The sequence below is a fragment of the Myotis myotis genome, unplaced genomic scaffold (genome assembly GCF_014108235.1).
Source record: "Myotis myotis isolate mMyoMyo1 unplaced genomic scaffold, mMyoMyo1.p scaffold_m19_p_13, whole genome shotgun sequence".
In the NCBI taxonomy this organism is placed as follows: domain Eukaryota; kingdom Metazoa; phylum Chordata; class Mammalia; order Chiroptera; family Vespertilionidae; genus Myotis; species Myotis myotis.
This window is the reverse complement of record NW_023416317.1, coordinates 48,832,978-48,851,994: the sequence shown is the minus strand read 5'-3', so window position 1 is coordinate 48,851,994 and position 19,017 is coordinate 48,832,978. Positions and strand designations below refer to the sequence as shown.

The window sequence follows — 19,017 nt, the reverse complement described above, 5'->3', positions numbered from 1 at the left end:
TCCTGGGACGGGCCCTCCACATGGCTACTGGGACGGGCCCTCCACATGGCTCCTGGGACGGTCCCTCCACATGGCTACTGGGACGGGCCCTCCACATGGCTACTGGGATGGGCCCTCCACATGGCTCCTGGGACGGGCCCTCCACATGGCTACTGGGACGGGCCCTCCACATGGCTACTGGGATGGGCCCTCCACATGGCTACTGGGACGGGCCCTCCACATGGCTCCTGGGACGGGCCCTCCACATGGCTACTGGGACGGGCCCTCCACATGGCTACCGGGACGGTCCCTCCACATGGCTCCTGGGACGGGCCGTGCTTTAGAAGGAACGTTCTGTTCTTCCTCTTGCCCGAAGTCTACATAATAAAAGGGCTGAGGAACGGCTGAAAAGGGGGCCAGGGGTTGGTTTCTTTGTACAGACCCAGACACAAAGGAGCATCAGGGACCCAAAGTGATGTCCACTGAGAGAAATAAAACAAGACAGTAATGAATGGAGAGCTGTACTATGTTCACGGATTGGAAGACTAGACTGATTTCTGACAAAGATGCAAAGGCAGTTCTACAGGAAGAGAATACACTTTCCAACCAATGGTAGTGAAACAATGAGACAACCATGTGCAAAAAAAAATGAATCTCTACCGAGAGTTTGCACCATATCCATAAATGAGCTCCAAACAGGTCAGAGACCCACACGTGCCACCTCAAACTGTACAACTTCTAGGAAAACTTGAAAAAATCTTTGAGTCTTTGGGTTAACCAAAGATACATATGATACACAAAATAAAGAAATTTGATCCATGAGAAAAAAAAATGGATAGACTGGCCTTCATCAAAATTATAAACTTGTGCTGTTTGAAAGAAAGTGAAACGACAGGCTGTAGACTGGGAGAAAATACTTGTAAAACACATATCTGTAAATAACTTGTATCCAGCACATATAAAGGACTCTCAAAATTCAAGAACTTAAAGGTTTCAAATGAGCAAAAGATGCGAAGAAATACTAAAGCTGTGCCAAGCACCCCCCGCCCCCCGAGCGGTTCTTTGTGCCCACTGTGGGTGATGAGGCTGCCAACCTGCTCGAGGATCCAGTTAAACAAAAGACACTGGAGGCCCTGGATCCAGGCAGAGGCCAAGGAGCCCACAGGGAGCAGCCCAGCGGGCAGCGCTGCCTGAGCAGAGATGAGACTCCCTCGGCCCTGGCCATGCCGGCTCTGCCTCCCGGGACACCCGCAGGCCAGCCCCCGAGAGCAGCCTGAGCTGGCCAGGTGGGCCGTGCTGGGAGCAGGAGCAGCAAATCCCGCTTCCTTTTATTTCACCGAGTGAAAGGACATGAAGAACACCTCCTCCCTGGCCGCTGAGAGACCATGAGCCCCAGGAAGGCGTGCAGGAGGCGGTCATTTCCAGACACATTTCCTCTCCTGGCCTTCAGTCACTCTGGGGGAGAGGGTGGGACGGCGGGGCCCAGGCTGCAGGAGACAGCAGCGTCGCTCATGTGTGGGGTACGGTTACTGGTAGCATGTGAGCTAACAGGGACACAGGCCTCACGTTCACGATGCTGAAGCACACTGGCAGAAAGGTATTCCCTTTTCAAATCTTGTTCAATCCCAAGTGCATCATAAAGAAAGTCTCAAATTGGTGGACTACACTTTTCTACCTCTCTAGTGCCCAGGTTTGGAAAACACTGAACTGAGCTGTGGCAGCTAACTAGCCAAGACAGGGCAGCGGTGTGGGGATGGCACCTGGGGAACACCGAGGGCGGCAGCAGGTGTCTGACCTTGGCCTCCGGCGGCCTGCAGCCCAGCCGGGGCTGGCGACAGAGTGGGACTGGGCTGGCTCTGGCTGGTGCCGGAGCTGGTGCTGTCCGGGGAGCCGGGGCTGAACTTCTGGAAGCAGGCTCGGCAGCAGCGCTCCTTTCGGCCCCCAGGCTTTGTCGCCACGTAGTTGTTGCAGCAGTAGTAACAGAAGATGCGACCGCATATCCTGGGGACCAAGCAAGCAGGGGCTGTGAGGACGGTGCTGTGGGCCTCGTGCCGTCTGCTCAGCACCAGAGAGGGGCTCTGGGTTGGGTTCTAGATGCCACATGGCTCTCCTCACACCTGGCTCTGCCCCCCACTTTAGAATGTGGCCATAAGGCCCATCTGATAAGATTCCAAAAAAGCCATCCTGGTAGGATTAGTGGGAGAATGTTTTGTTTCCTAAGGTTGTAGGAGGCTGGGGGATAAAGTGTGCAGTCAAGACCACCTTCCCTGACACCGGATCCGGGTGTGGCCGAGGCCCTGAGAGAAAGACCCCAGGCCTGTGCGATGTCCCCTCTGCCACCACTGGAGACCCGCTTTTGTCTGCCCTTCTTTGGGCCCCAGGGGTCTTTGCTCTGTGCTCCTCCAGGGAAGCTTTAGCCCCACGGGCCTGGGTTCCAGTAATACCCTTCCCCTCTGGTCCCTCAGGCTGAGGGAGGGTCAGGGCTGCTGGTCTGGGTGCTCCACATCCCCTCGGGTCCCCTAACTCCACTCACACATCTGTATGCAAGGCTCTTTCCCTTCAGGATCCCTGGGGGTCCTGCGATTACCCTGCCTAAGACACCCTCCTCGCCCAGGTCCCTTACAACCAAAAGCACTGTGGTCCTGGTGGGCCCAGCCTCAGGCTGGCCCGTCGGCTGCCTGCCCTGTTCCGGGCCCTGCCAGGGGCGGTGCTGGCCAGCGTGCGGCCTGCTAACCTGCAGCGGTGCCGCCGCACCATCCAGCTGAACTCGCGCTTGCAGTCAAAGCAGTGGTTCACCTCCGAGTCCCCGAATCGCTCCTCAGCGCTGAGCTTCTGCTGGAATTCCAGGGCATCGGACTTCTGCCAGAGCGCATCCTTGTCCCTGGGACAGAGCCACGTCAGGAAAAAGAAGGAATCCATGAAAACAATACAATTATCCTGGATTCATTTTTAAAAACTGACTCCAAATTCCCCAAAACACAGAAGGAAACTTCACCTGTACCCTGGAAGCACACCCTCTCAAGGTCTCCTGTCACCCCAGACTCCAAAGGCCCCTTCAATGTGCAGGCCCTTCACCGGCACCACACACGTCAAGGCACAGAGGTGACCTGGGACGTGCAGAAAAGGCTCTGGCACCTGCAGAGCGGCCGGCACGGGCAAGGGTGACACAGCTCAGGCGTCTAGATGACAGTGCACGAGTCCACCGAGAGCTGAAGCTACAGCGTGCTGTCGTGGTTGCCCGACAGTGTGCTGTGAGCCAAGAACCACAAGCACACTGCCCTCTCACATCTCCAATGTGCTCGGGGCCTTTATGCGTTTATGGCTCATGGTTCAAGTAGCATCTAATCCAGCTAATCCAGCCGTGGGCAAACTACGGCCCGGCCCGTTTGAAATGAATAAAACTAAAAAAAAAAAGACCGTACCCTTTTATATAATGATGTTTACATTGAATTTATATTAGTTCACACAAACACTCCATCCATGCTTTTGTTCCGGCCCTCCGGTCCAGTTTAAGAACCCATTGTGGCCCTCGAGTCAAAAAGTTTGCCCACCCCTGAATCACTGCAGGGGATCAAAGCTTTCCCAGCCTGAATGGTGTCCATCACCCCGTGTTTCCCCGAGGGACAGCAGTCACCCCAGGAAGTAAGTCTGAAAGAAGCGGGGGCTTTTGAGAAAGGCCTGGCAGTATCTGAATGTGCCCAACACACCAGGGAAGACGTGTACAGAGACATCCTTACTGCTGCCATTGGTCACTTTCGGGGCTCCCGGATTCTGACATGGGACAGTTTAATTCTTTCCCGGATGGAATCCCAGTCACCATCCTAAGGCCTAACATGGCCCAGCAGCACCTCAGCCCTGATGACCAACACCAGAGCCACCTCAGCCCTGAGGGAAACAGGCTCCACCCAGCCAGGGACCTCACAGCAACCCCAGACCAACCCCCTAACCCCAAAGCCAGAACATGGAATCGACTGGCTTTCCCAGCACACAAGACATTGTCAGGACCAGCATTTCTCCCGGCTGCTCCACAACTTGTCCTCTCTGTCCCAGGAGGCCAGGCACCCACACCCTGGGAATGTGGGAATGCCGCGGACCTGGGCTTCCTCCTCACCCATCGGGGGAAGCTTTCTGTGCTCAGAGGTCTCAGGTCTGCTCATTGATGACATGTGGGTGACGTTTTTAAACGTCCACCTTAGTTATAATTTAATATCACCATTTTGCAAGCCCAAATAAATGATTAGGTCTAGCATTGCTTATCAATGGCCGCTAACGTTCAAAGAAAGGGCTATCAGATCGATGTGGCCCTTGCACGCCTCAGAACTCTAAGCCAATTCCATGCAGCGTCCTGGCCACAAGTGTGAACCTGAGTCTGAGCAAGCCTCTAGCAGAGCAGAGATTCTGGCTCTGGCTCTGGCTCGCTGATGCCTGGAACCCACTCCCACTGGGTCTGGGTGAGGCCTGGACGTAAGTATTTTATTTTTTTTAATGGCTCTCCAGTGATGCTAATGGGCAGTCAGAGCCGAGAAGCACTGCTCTGACCACCAATTTATAGGAAATACAAAGGCTGGGGGAACACGTTAGATGACCTCATGGGGATGCAAGGACCAGATCAATGACCTGGCTTTCTCAAAAATAAATTGCAAAGAAAAAAAAAGTTAAGAGAGATGGTGGGGATACCCACAGACTAAAGAGATCTAAGAAAATATCGCTATGCAATGCATGGATCTAATTTAGGAAAATTATAAGGCAATTGAAAAAATTTGTGAAGCCGAAATCCACTCTCACTAGGTTGCCATGGGCCTGAGCAGAACCTGTACGTGAGTGTCTGTGTGTGTGTGTGTGTGTGTGTGTGTGTGTGTGGCAGATGGGGAGGGGGCGCAGTTCCACGAAGAGTTCTGTTACGAACAGTTGCATGTCTTTAAAGAAACACCAACACTCACCTGAGCAGCTCTATCAGCCGTTCCTCCAGGTTCTTCTTGGTCCTAGTCAGGTCATCCAGGTCCGCCAGCATCTTCTGGTCATTCTTCTCCCGGCTTCTAGCCTCCTGGCAGAGTTTGCCGCAATACTCCTGGATTTTTGCCGTGGCTCTTTCAAGTTCCTTCTGGGTCCTGGTGGAGGAGTGGTATGTTCCCTGACTCCCCACTCCTTCCCGCTTCCCCTGGGCCTCTAATAGGGTCCCACGGCCCTCCCAGCCACCCCCCACAGTGAAGGAGCCCCTCGGCACTGCCTGCTCACAGGTGGGGCACCCCCTGGCCTCGAGGACTCCCCTCACACACCCAAACTCTTCACACCAAACACAAGGGGCATTCTGGAAGAGCAGGTAACCTTAGGCACTCGAGCACCCCAGGATGAGTTGAAATGAGGTTTTAAGAGGAGCCCTAGGACAAGACTCAGGGATTAGTGCTGGGGAGGGGGGAGTATTTGCAAGAGGAAAAGGAATCAGGACAGAAAGGACAGAGGGGCACAGCTTCCTGGAGGTGACCACATGGAGGAGGACAGTCTTCATGTGTCTTTGCAACTCTACACAGACATGGCGCCGGGCACACAGCAGGTGCTCCACGGGCACGGCCCGATGTGCTACCTGACAGCCCAGCAGGGCATGCTGGCTGAGCCGCTGTCGGCCAGCCCTTGCCCACCCCACCTTCAGCCTGGCTATCCCCTAAGGCAGTGGTTTGCCAAGGATGCTCTCTAAACCCCAAGGCCCCCAAGATGTTTGTACAAGCTCCAGTAGACAGAGGGCTCTGCAGAGACGAACTAATTTGCATCTCATCCAGCCTTTTCACCTCCAGCACAATGTCGTCAGGAGGCTGTTCACTAGACCCTGTCCTCCTAAATGAGTACACACAGACCAGCACAGCCTGCTCGCACAGTGGATAACAAAAAATCCTCTCCTGTCACATGGAAAATGCAACTTGGAGCAGCTAAAACAATGGTGTGAGATCTCACAACCAACCACTATTACTGCGTTAAAAACAACAACCCATGACAGAGAAACCAAGATGGCGGCATAGGTTAATGCCGGAGATCACTGCCTCAAACAACCACTTCAGAGATATAACTAAAGGACAGAACGGACATCACGCAGAACCACGGGAAGGCTGGCTGAGTGGAAATTCTACAACTAGGAGGAAAGAGAATATCATACCCAGACTCAGAGGAGGCGCAGTGCTGAAGTGAAATACTCAGGTGCGGAGTGTGCGCCGGAGCGGGCTGGCGGCGGAGGGCGCGGTTGTTGTTTTCAATCGGGAGGGAGTTTCAGACTCTGAGCTCCAGATCCGGGCGAGTCTCTGGGGACCGAGACTCAAACGGGAGAAACGGGACTGTCTGGCTTCGGTCGGAACTCGAAGGCAGCTTTCTCTCCGAGGTTTGCAGCCATTGCTGGGGCTCTGAGAGGCAGAGCCCCTGGGGAAGGAACTGAGAGTCGCCATAACTGCTTGTTCCGCCCGCCCTGTAGATCCCCGGGGACCCGCCCCGCCCAAGCCCTGCACAGAACCATTTGCCGGATAGCCTCAGGCAAACGCTAGATTAGCACCGCCCTAGAGATCCAGCACAGAAGCCCTCCCACTACAGACACAGCAGACTCTCATAGCCAGTTAGCCTGGAGGTCAAATCACCCCGGTATTGCCGACATCAATCAAGGCTTAAAGGCAACAAGACTGCGGACAAAGACCACTAGGGGGTGCACCAAGAAAGCATAAAAAATGCGGAGACAAAGAAACAGGACAAAACTGTCAATGGAGGATATTGAGTTCAGAACCACACTTTTAAGGTCTCTTAAGAACTGTCTAGAAGCTGCCGATAAACTTAGTAAGGCCCTCGAAAAGACTGGTGAGACCGCCGATAAATGTAGTGAGATCCTCAAGAAATCTAATGAGACCCTCGATGTTGTGATAAAGAACCAACTAGAAATTAAGCATACACTGACTGAAATAAAGAATATTATACAGACACCCAACAGCAGACCAGAGGAGCGCAAGAATCAAGTCAAAGATTCGAAATGCGAAGAAGCAAAAAACACCCAACTGGAAAAGCAAAATGAAAAAAGAATCCGAAAATATGAAGATAGTGTAAGGAGCCTCTGGGACAGCTTCAAGCGCACCAACATCAGAATTATAGGGGTGCCAGAGGATGAGAGAGAGCAAGATATTGAAAACCTATTTAAAGAAATAATGACAGAAAACTTCCCCCACCTGGTGAAAGAAATAGACCTACAGGTCCAGGAAGCGCAGAGAACCCCAAACAAAAGGAATCCAAAGAGGACCACACCAAGACACATCATAATTAAAATGCCAAGAGCAAAAGACAAAGAGAGAATCTTAAAAGCAGCAAGAGAAAGAAACCCAGTTACCTACAAGGGAATACCCATACGACTGTCAGCTGATTTCTCAACAGAAACTTTGCAGGCCAGAAGGGAATGGCAAGAAATATTCAAAGTGATGAATACCAAGAACCTACAACCAAGATTACTTTATCCAGCAAAGCTATCATTCAGAACGGAAGGTCAGATAAAGAGCTTCACAGATAAGGAAAAGCTAAAGGAGTTCATCACCACCAAACCAGTATTATATGAAATGCTGAAAGGTATCCTTTAAGAAGAGGAAGAAGAAAAAAAAAGGTAAAGATACAAATTATGAACAACAAATATGCACCTATCAACAAGTGAATCTAAGAATCAAGTGAATAAATAATATGGTGATCATAATAGAATCAGGGACATAGAAAGGGAATGGACTGACTATTCTTGGGGGGGAAAGGGGTGTGGGAGATGCGGGAAGAGACTGGACAAAAATCGTGCACCTATGGAAGAGGACAGTGGGTGGGGAGTGAGGGCGGAGGGTGGGGCGGGAGCTGGGAGGAGGGGAGTTATGGGGGGAAAAAAAAGAGGAACAAATGTAATAATCTGAACAATAAAGATTTAATTAAAAATAAATAAATAAATAAAAAAATAAAAATAAAAATTGGAAAAAAACACACAAAAAAACAACAACAACCCATCACCAACGCAGGAGTTCTATTTACACGGCCAGGTGAGCGTGACCTAACGGAGCCACGAGTCAGGTGGGAAGGAATGCATGTCCAGCCACTGAACACCCAACATGCGCTGTGTCTCCCGCTGGTGGGCCCAGCCTCCGAGGAGGAGGGGAGACGGGGTGAGTAGAAAAGTAAAACCCTCGGCACAATTCGGGTGCCTGCCTTGGGGGGTGGAGCAGGGCACACGTGCAATTCGGTCCCTGCATCTCCTCCTGCTACACCTGTTTTCATCAGCCCCTAGCAGGACGAGCTGGGCCCCATCGCCAGGCGGTGGGCTTGTGCTCTAGGCGGTCCCTAAGCCTGAAGACGAGGAGGCTCGGGGAGGCACAGGGGGCAGGCGCAGGGGCGGGCCACACATAGGCCCCAACTGTAAGGTTAAAAAACCCTGAGGAAAGGGTGAGAGCGTGATGTGCTCTGCACAGACACAGCACCAGAGTGGCTGTGGGAACACAAGCCGGCCAGGGTCCCTGGCACACTCGCTCACTGTCGGGACGAGCTTGGGAAATGAGGGAGAGCTCGAGGCACCTCCATAGTGGGGAAACACACACACGCGCACAAACACCAGTGCCCCCCAGTAAAACAGAACACGTGTCTGTCCGGATATTGCTGAGAAAACAGACCTCTGGAGCCCAAAGTGTCTGGGTTCCAATCCTACCATCGCTTACACCCTGTCTGACCTGGGAGGGCAAATGAACTCTTCTGAGCCTCATGTTTCCCATCTATAAAATGGGAATAAATAATACCACCCTCATTGGACTGTTGGGAGGATTAAGTGGGCAACTAGATGCGAAGTATTTAAGGCGGTGCCTGTTCCATTTCAGGCATTATTTAAGCGTCTGCTGCTTTTATTGCCATTATTACATCCCAACTTTTACTTCCTGTTAGTTTTTCCAAAACACGACGCTACCGGACTGAAACACGCCTGCCAGGGGTAAGGAAGTGGAATTGGAAGGGCCTGCCGTCCACAGGGCTGTGAGGGGCGATGGCCAGGCTCTCGGTGGCCTGCTTCCGGCACAAGCACTTTCTGCTCTGTGGCTTTTCTTGAAAAAGGACTTCAGTTTTACGAAGTCCTGACTTTCTAAATGACTGCACCCAACACCTCTTCCCTGAAGACTGCCACTGGGCGCGTGGGAGGGCCGCATCACTAACCTGTCCAAGTTCTCGCGCAGGGCGGCCCCCTCCTTGTCCTTCTTCAGCACGGCGGCCTGGCACTCCGAGAGGCGGCTGCTGGTGCGGCTCAGCTTCTCTCCCAGGTCTGCCTGGGTGGCCTGGCACAGGACGGCAGGGCGGAGACTCAGGCGCAGAAGCACGTGTCAGACGCCATGCGGCGACGGCTGTGCTCTCACCACCTGGCTGGTCCCTTCCAACTGGAGGGACTTTTGTTCGCTTGTTTTAACGTGAGGCCAAGAACCTTTGTTTTACGTCTGTGGCGTGTGACACACTCCGATTTGTAATGATGTCCCTTAAGCATCAATGGCAACTGGTTGTGGTGGTTGGAGGGGAGGCAGGGGTCAGGATCTCCAGGGTGGGGCTAGGGGTGGGCGGCAGGGAGCGGGATTCAGTGAAAAAGGTCACTGCCCTGAAGACTGTGGTTTTAGTGCCACCCCTGTCCCTGCTCAGTTCAGACTGACTCAGGGCACATCTGCAGGGATGACTAGAGGACAACTTCCTTGCCAGAGGCTGCGTGAAAAACACATCTGGCAGCTCCAGCCAGGTGTCCGGGGAGTGGAAGGGACCATGACACAAACTCGGGGTGTCTGCAAAAGTGGACTGATGACCCCTTCACCTTGGGAATGGGAAGTCCTATGGGGAGCCCCTCAATGGTCCAGTGAGAACCAAACCAGATCCCCTCGCCCCTGATGGGTCCTCATTCTGAGAGAGGAAATGACCAGGTAGAGGCCACCACATCGGTCTCCCTTCCCAGGTGCCAGCCTCTGATCAGGGCTCCCAGAGGGGCACTCCCAGCCAGGCCTACCTCCAGCTTGTCCACAGCCTCCTTGGCGGCCCGCAGCTGCTGGCCCCGTACCTCAAGCTGGCCCCGGAGGCTCCTGCACTCTTCGCTGGCAGTCTGGAGAGGACGAGAAAGGGATCAAAGACGTGGGGTCTTTGCTCTGAGACTCCTCAGCCACATTCCCCAAACGGGTAAAAACAAGCTACCTCCCTCTTTTCCCCCAAACTCAATAGGCGTCAGGCTTCATTGGTAATAAAACTCTTTTAAGTTTACTGAAAGACTTAGCTTGGTCTCCCAACTTGGAATTTCATTTCTGCAAGGGAAATGTGGCCTCTGGGCCCCATGGAGCTGCATGGGATGGGGCAATAGGAGGCACATCTGTGCAAACAAATGCCATTTATCACGGGGCCCTTGGAATAGATGAGAACAGTCATCCCTGTCCTCACTTTTAACTCTTTTTCTTTGTGCAGCATCAAAGGCACGTGGTTAACTGCTGTTCTCATCTATTCCAAGGCCCTGTGATAACTGAGTCAGTTCCCTCCAACTGCACCTGCTGGCAGAATGGCACCTGAGGGGACAGACACAGGCCTCGAGGCAGCCAGGACTACTGGTCACAGAGGCTACAGCAGGGGTCTCAAACTCACATCCCCGAATGGGCTGGGTAACTGCATAAAGGATTGCAAGGAAAATACCAGAGGATGCAGGCCCCCTTTAATGTGGGCAGTGCCCACCCAGCTCCTGCTGACCGCTGCCACACCGAGGAGGAGGGCATAGGCTTTAAGATCGCTCAAGATTCCAGCCCAGCCAGCATGGCTCAGTGGTTGAGCGTCGACTTATGAATCAGGAGGTCACATGCCAGGGTTGCAGGCTCGATTCCCAGTAGGGGGCATGCAGAAGGCTGCGGATCAATGATTCTCTCTCATCATTGATGTTTCTCTCTCTCTCCTCTCCCTTCCTCTCTAAAATCAATAAAATATATATATATATATATACATATATATATATATATATATATATATATATATATATATATATATATAAAAGGAATCGCTCAAGATTTTGAAAGAAGTGCCCAAACTGAATGTGTAAACATCCCGCTCTTTGGATGTTGACTATTAATTTAAAAAAAATTCTCTGGGCCAAACTTGTGAGCCATGGCCTTGAGTTTAGATTTCTGGGCTAAGGCATCATTCCCCAATGTTGGACCCCTAGCATGTTCCTACAGAGAGGATGCTGTGAGCTATGATGGCGGGACGGGACTATGTACACCTGGGCCCTCATGTGCCCGTGGCTGAAGGTGCGTCCTATCCCCTCATGAACCCACCAGGTCCTGCCGCAGGAGACAGGTGCAGCCCCTGGCCAAGGCTAGGATTACCTTAAGTTTACTCTGATAGTCCATGATCTCGGTGCTCAGCTGGAACTTGAGGGTGTCAAGCTCCTGGTGTGCAGTCTCCTGAAGGCCCTGGGCCCGCTGCTCGGCCTGGGTCAGCTGGGCCTGCAGGCCAGGCAGTGAGTTAGCTGCCTCCTCGGCCGCCTTCAGCTTCTCCTTCAAGCTCTCCTTCTCTCGCTGCAGCCCCGCCACCTGGTGTTCCAAGCCCTCGCGCTCCTTGGCGGCTGCCTCTTTGGCGTCCCGGAGCTCCTGCACGGTGCAGGCCAACACGCCCTCCATCCGCTTCCTCTCCGCGGTCAGTGCGCAGACCTGGATGCCGAGCTCGGCAGTGTCCGTGTTGGCCCGGTGCAGCTGCTCCTGCAGCTCGGCATGCTCCAGCTGGGCTTCCTGGGAGCTGCACTTGGCCTGGGACAGCTCCTCCTGCAGGGCCTGGAGTTCCTCCATCCTCAGATGGGCCTCCTGGGCCCGCTCCTCCTGCAGGGCCCCTTCCTGCTCTGAGCACTGCAGCAGCTCCTGGACATGGGCCCTGTTGAGGGCCTCGTTCTGCTCCTTCAGTTGCTGCATAAGGGCCTTGTGCTCCTGCAGAGCCGCCTCAGTCACGCTCAGCTGGCTCTGCACCTTCTCTCGGTCACCCAGGGCTGCCTGGAGCTTGGCCTTGAGGTCTACCACCTCAGCCTGCACTCGCTGAGCCTCCCCCTGATGGACCTCCAGCTGCGCCTGAGATAGGGCCAGCTGGGCAGCTAGCTCCTGGGATGCATTTTCTTGAGGTGGGCTGAGCCCCTGTTGGCCTTTTTCTGCTCTGAGGGTCTCGATCAGCTGGGTCTGCTGCTGGCACTGGCTCTCTAAAGCCCTGAGCTCCCCTTCCCGGGCCTCTGCCAGCTCTCGGCACTGCTCCATCTGCTCCCGCAGCTGCTGGCACTTGGCTTCCTTGCTCTGCAGGGCAGCCTCCTTCTCGGCCATGCGGGCCCTCATGGTCTCCTTGGCCTTCACAACAGCCAGGAGGCTGGCCTCCATCTGGTCACCCATGTGCCGGATGCTGGCTTGCTTGGACTCCAGGGAGGCCAGGGAGCCCTGGATGGCTGCCTCCCGCTGCTGCAGGGCCTGGTAATCCGCCTGCAGGGCACGCAGCTTGTCCTCCAGGCGCTGGTTACGGGCCATCACGCTCTGCAGCTCCTTCTCCAGCTCCATGTTGGCCTGCCGCAGCTCCTCCTCCCGGCTGCTCCCCTGAACTGTAGTACCATCCATCGGTCCCTCCTGCAGGGCGGAATCCTGGGGGGCCAGCACCTCACAGCTCTCCGCTGCCACAGGCTGGCCGGGGCCTGGCTGCGCAGCCAGCCGCTCCAGCGTCCCCACCTTCTCACTGAGGCGGTCTCTGTCCTGGATGAGCTCCTTCCTCTGCTCCTCCAGGTCGCTCACACGCTGGCTCACCTGTGCCAGCTGGGTCTCCAGGAGCCGCAGCTGCCGTGTCAGGGACCTGGCCTCGCGCTGCAGCAGCTCCTTCTCCTCACGCTGCTGCCGCTCGACCTGTCTCACCTCTGCCAGCTCTTCCTCCATGGTGCTCATGTGGGCCAGCGACTCCTGCAGCCGGCGCCGGAGCTGGGTGGCCTCCTTCCTCTTCGCGGACAGCTCTTCCTGCAGCGAGGCCATCTCCCTGACGACGCGCTCCAGGCCGGCACGGGACTCCTCCTTCAGCTGCAGCTCCCTGGCCAGCTGCTCCAGCTGCGTGCTCTGCTGCCTGTTGAGCTCCTGGACCTTGGTGCTCTCCTGTTCTAGGGCGTGAAGCTTCTCCCCCAGCTGCTGGATCGTCAGGGCCGAGGCACTGGGGTCGAGCTCTGGCTGCCCCTTTGTGTCCAGTGCCACATCTGACTTCTGCTCAGCCATGCCCGGACCTGGGACATTAGCCGAAAGCTCGTCCTTCCTGCCCAGCGCGTTCCGTGTGGCCTCGAGCTCCTGTGCCAGGCGCTGCAGCATGGGCTCCAGCCGCTGCAGGGCCAAGTGGGAATCCCCCTCCTTCTCCACGGGGCCTGGCTCCAGGGCCTGCAGGCACTTCTGCAGCTCCTGCACGGTGCTCTGTGTGGCCTGGGTGACCTCCCACTGCTTCTGCAGCTCAGCCGTCATGCGCGTTAGGCGGACGTTGTCCTCGGCTGCAGCGCGGGCCCGCTCCCTCTCCACCTGGAGCTGCTCCCCCTGTGAGGTGACGGCTGCTCGCAGCTCCTGGTTCTCTCGGTCCAGCTGCTGAATGCGCTCCTGCAGCTGCTTCTCCCGCACCTCCAGCTGGTCCAGCTCCACCCGCATCTCATCGAAGCCCTCCAGGGCCTCGTTGTTCAAGGGGCTGTTCAGGTCAAGGCTGGAGGCCATTTCCTGAGTCTGGGGGTGGGGGGAAGGGAAAAGGGGGGGGGAAACAACAAAAACATGGCTTTGGGATGAAGCTACACGGCTATTTGGAAAAGCTTTAGAGTTTAATGAGAACAGAAGTAACAATATAGCAATTATATAACCTAAGCTTAGTCCATCCAGCTATTCGAAGGACGAGAACCCTTAGCTCTCAGCACCTGCCAGCAGCACACCCTGAACATCCAGGGCCACACACGTGAGAGCCCCGCGACTCAGAACTTGCTTCCCACTCAGCCTCCTGTGCATTAGTAACATAAAAATGTTACTAACTTAACTTACATAAACTACTGTCCACCACGCACTATGCCCACAACTCCTGGGGTGATTAGACCACAAAACAGGGTGAAATCCATTTTCTAATCTTAATGCTGCTTATGTTGCGTCCCTTTATTTTGTTTTGTTGATTACTTTCAGCAGCCTTTCCCACAAAACTATATACAACTCTGACACATTCACATTTCTACCAAAACTAACCCTATCCACCAGCACTTATTTAGCATTTGCTGTGTCAAGCCCTTATGCACAGTCCACGTGCTCCCGCACCCACCCCCACAACCATCCACTCAGCTACGGTGATTTTTCGATCCCCTTCGTATGGGTGAGAGAGCTGACGCTTCCAGAGGGTCAGGCATCTTCCTGGGACACAGCTGGTAGGTGACAGTTGGGATTTGACTCAGCCGCTTTTAACCAGAATGTTAACCTGCTTCTTTTCAAATACCTTAAAACTTTTAAAAGAATTTACCTTTTAAGAGGCCTAAGCTCTATTTGGTCATAAAAACCTGGACTCTAGAAAATATTGGGTGTAACTGAGGGTTCGTTGCTCTGGCCGGAACAAAGGTGTCTGAGAACATCACCCTGAGGTGCGAAGGGCAAGGACACACCCTGGCTGACACTACGGCGGGGAAACCCCAGCCTCTCCGGCATTACCTGCAGGTAGCTGCTCACCAAGCTGCTCATGCTGGAGCTCCGGCTGGGGGGTTTCCACAGGTAGGCAGAGGAGCCGGGGGCCAGTGTCCTCCTGCGGGGCATAGAACAGACACACCTGTATCACAGCAGGAAGCACGCACGCACTCACACATGCACACACGCACGCACGTGTGGAAACCAGGTGTGTTGGGGGGGACTCCGCTGTTAAAGTTTAAACATGATGGCTTTCCTCCCTGTGCCAAACAACACCTAAGTGAGCATAGTATTTCCCAATTTTTGGTTTAAACTTTCCTTGACTGTTGGTGCCTGCCTCAGTCTGTCTGCTAGTGAGGAACAAGGAGCAGTCAACGTGGTCCATAAGGTCACACTGTGCTTAGGGGCTCATGGTCACGGCTCACAGACCTGCTTCGAGTCAGGTGGCTGTCCTGGGGAGTTAGGTGCAAGGCCCTGCCTCTGCAGCCCACCAGCCATGTGACTTTGGGCAAGTCCCCCCACTTTAAGCCCATGTCCTCAGCCTCACCCTCCTGGTGCGTTGTCAGGATTCAGCGGGATGACGTGTTGAGCACCATCTTGGTGTAAAAAGTGAAAACATGGCAACCTTCCCAGCAACCCTTCCATGGATGGGCTGTAGCTTCCACTCCCTCTTCCTGCCTGGAAGGCCTCCTTAACCCCCAGGGACACGAACGGGAAAAAGCCCACCTGCTCCTCCCCAGACTGGCACACATCCCTTAACATTAAAAAACCCTGGCTTTTGTATATGCATTTCCTCTCATGCCACCTGGCCAATTAGGTCAGCTTAAGGTTGGAGCCTTCAGATGTTTAGTGAGTCACAGTTCAACAAAGTCTGTACAATTAACAGGCATAAGAGTGGCGAAGCTTTGTGTATTTACTGAGCACACAAAAGTCCTTTGAGTAGACTGGTGGCAATTTTCAAAATTTCAAACATCCCCGCCCCGCCCCCCGTCTTTTAAACCAAGCAATTCTTTACAATACCTGGCAAACGTCGGCCAGGCGGCGTCCAAGTCATAGCCCCTGGACACCAAGTCAAACTGAACGTCAGTGAGCTCGTAGAGCTGGCCCACAATGTCAGAGCTCAGCCTCGGCTTCAGAAAGGGGCTTCGGGCGTAGTACCAGTCGCTGCAGGGAAACATACAAGGTGTGCTTACAAGAAATGCAGGAAAGGAAAGAGTGGATTGAGTCCTCTCAGCATGGCGCTGCCCCATCCAATTCTAACACAGGCTATTAAAGCGAACAGACAGACAGACACACGCCGCCGCCCCCCCCACCCCCCCCCGCGTGATTTTCATTGCAGCTCCTAACTCCCCTATAAACCTGCTCTTCACAGAAATTTGAGATGAACTAGATACTTATACAGTTATTATTTCTGTTAGTTCTATTTCCCAAAAAGGATATGAGAAACCTTAAATCTCAATTACTTGCCCAGAAAGGGTAGTTGTAGGGGACAGAACACTTTCTTTTTGTCTCATCTGCGATTCCTCCTGGAGAATTCATTACAGGACTTTAACCTCACCGCTAATTTCTGTCCTGACACCAATTTAAAAGACAAAGAACAAAAGATCTGCACTGTGTGGTGTCCGCTGTTCACTTCCTGGAGCAGGAAGAATTTAAAAGGACACACTGCTGAGTTTAAAGAGCTACTTGGCTGATGCCCGTGAACTTGGCTTGCTAAACACTGGAAGCCAAGCTGTTCTCACCAAAGACTAGAACTAAACAGCCTGCAAATCAAATGTGTGAAGATTCTCTCACCTCACATGCATTCACAAAGCCCCTCACATGTCACTGTGTGAGAAATACACCTTTAGGCAAATCCATCTTAAAGGTGACAAAATGAAACAAAGTATGTTCTCCCAACAGTTCTATTTTTTTTTTTAAATTCAGCAATGATTTCTTTGATTACCTGGGGGCATGCTCCCTAGGGAGAGGGAGGCAGAGCTGAAAGAGGGGTCCTGGTCTGACACACTCACTCCACTTGCTTTACACACTCAACCCCTCCCCCACCCCAGGGGTCATCACTAGTGGCACAAAGGTTCCGACACCGGTGCCCATCATGACCTCCAGGGTGCCCAGACATGCTTGGCAGGTGGTTACCTCAGTGAGGCCCAGGCTCAGTGGGGCTCAAAACCTCACAGGTGATTCTGCAGACAGGCCAGGGTGACCAGGGGGTGTGTCCTCTCATTAGTGCCTGCCAAGGCCATGCCACCCCCAGGGAAAACTGCTTGTCAATCTGGACCCAGGCTCCTGCTCTAGGACTCAGACTCAGCACGGGGAGTGCTCCTTGCCCCCCACGTGAGGATGAGATGCGGGAGGGCTCTGCTTGTACCACAAGGGCAGACACTGCAGCCGCAGGTGTCATTACATTCACCGGGCACTTGGGTTCACCTGTGAATGGACCAGGGTCAACCCAGAGCTGTCGGCATTTACCTGGTCACTTTGGTGTTCATGAAGCACTGCTGCAGGGTGTCTGCCAGCCTCTGGTGCACCAATGAGTAGCGGATAAATGCTCTTCCTTTCCCCAGAGATGTTCGGAGCTGGAAAAACATGACATGGGGATGCAGAGCTGTTAGCCTAAGTAATAATGGCGCATGTCTGTGAGCACCCATAGATGGCCTGCATAAAACAGAAACAGCACAGACAACGCCACCCAGTTCTACCCTGTACACTGGCTTCACTCATGTTCCTCAAAGGACACAAACATCTGATAACATCACCCCCCAGAGCGAGGCCTGAAGTGGGTCACCTTCTTCTGGGCCTCCATCCAAGAATAACCTGTGGAATAACCTATAGGCAGATTCAGAAAGATGTGTTCACGAGGCTCCGAACAACTGTGGGTTCCACTGGGGTGCCACTGCCCCTCCTCTACTCCATCAGAGTCTCTGGGTTTGGAGTCAGAAAAGCACTGGATGATTTAATTTGGAATATTCAGAATGAAACCTGGAGGCCGAAAACGGACTTCTCACACCAGAAGTGAGCCTGAGCGAGAGCTGGTCAGCGTGGCTAGTCTGGGCTGTTTGGCGGAAGAGGCCTACAGGGCTTGGCTGGAGCCCTTGTGGAGGAGGAGAGAGGAGGGCAAAGGGCAGGGTTGGGTAAGGGGACTTTTAAGAAGTTCTAATGACTGTATAACTGCCTCCTCTGCACCCTCATGAAACCAGCAGTGAAGTGCACGCATCGTCGACACTTTCCTGGTGGGTTTCTTTGCAGCTACACCAACTCACTGCATTTAGTCAGCAGGTGTTGGGGTGGGGGGGTGGGGGAGGTGCGGAGAGCAGGGGTGCGTCTAGGTGGCCCAGCTACGCGGGGGTCATGAAAAAGGAGCACAGTTCTATTTCAGGGTGGAGGAGCTGGATGGAGGGCCTGGGTACGGGAATGTCTTCGAAACCTCTCCCCACCATAACAAAACATGGTTTCTAAAGGTTTCTGGAAGCTTGCTGTGGAGAGGGAGAGTGCTGGTCAGACTCTGCCAGCTGGGGACACACAGCAGCCAAGATGGACGAGACCTAGGGGACAGCCACAGAAGACACGTGAGACCAGTTGCAAATCCGGATTCATACCGCCGATGGTTCGGCTCCAGAAGACCAGGCACCGTTTAGCTCAGAGCTATCCGACTTCTCACGGTTCACTTAAGGAGATGATACCACAACATGAATTCATTTTAAAAAATAAAAAGGTGTGAAACCTCAATAATCACAAAGGCTGCAAGACATTTTTCCATGTCAGCTTTGTGGGTTTGGGGTAAAGTCAGGATGCCTGGAGGGAGGTGGGTGGCAGCGTGGCCTGTCTACAGTCGGTTGGCCGTGATAGATGCCCAGGGGGAATCTTGATGACATCACTATGTCCAAGCACTTCTGCCACTGATGAGTGAAGTGAGAACAAAGTGTCCAGTGGTGACGGCTAGGGAACTCGGGCAGCGAGAACAGCTGAGCCGGGTGCGGTGAAGCGAAGCGTGTCTGTCACATAAACACCGCCCCCACCAGCCCCATGGAACCGAGCCAACCTCACAGGACAGCCGTGTCTGTGAGCTCCCAGGGAGCGGCTGGTCTTTAGGAGCAAAACGGCTACTGTCACAGCATTTGGGACATTTACCTTTTTAATGGAAAACACGTGAGTCTTGTTTTTTTTTAAATATATTTTATTGATTTTTCACAGAGAGGAAGGGAGAGAGACAGAGAGCTAGAAACATCGATGAGAGAGAAACACCGATCAGCTGCCTCCTGCACATCTCCTACCGGGGATGTGCCCACAACCAAGGTACATGCCCTTGACCGGAATCGAACCTGGGACCCTTCAGTCCGCAGGCCGACGCTCTATCCACTGAGCCAAACCGGTT

At 53.7% G+C, this 19,017-nt stretch overlaps 1 protein-coding gene across 6 annotated transcripts in view; it reads right to left on the bottom strand.

The window, feature by feature from the left end:
- Window positions 1-19,017, bottom strand: part of FYCO1 (FYVE and coiled-coil domain autophagy adaptor 1) — a 68,037-nt gene that overhangs the window by 31,143 nt on the left and 17,877 nt on the right. For all 6 annotated transcript variants that reach the window (XM_036333054.1, XM_036333058.1, XM_036333059.1 and 3 more), the window contains 9 exons: window positions 17,115-17,221; window positions 15,666-15,809; window positions 14,673-14,763; window positions 11,337-13,718; window positions 9,986-10,078; window positions 9,160-9,278; window positions 4,920-5,087; window positions 2,714-2,860; window positions 1,775-1,980 (listed from right to left, as the gene is read on the bottom strand). In XM_036333054.1, the coding sequence (XP_036188947.1) occupies window positions 1,775-1,980; window positions 2,714-2,860; window positions 4,920-5,087; window positions 9,160-9,278; window positions 9,986-10,078; window positions 11,337-13,718; window positions 14,673-14,763; window positions 15,666-15,809; window positions 17,115-17,221 (3,457 nt within the window). The remainder of the gene's footprint in view (window positions 1-1,774; window positions 1,981-2,713; window positions 2,861-4,919; window positions 5,088-9,159; window positions 9,279-9,985; window positions 10,079-11,336; window positions 13,719-14,672; window positions 14,764-15,665; window positions 15,810-17,114; window positions 17,222-19,017) is intronic.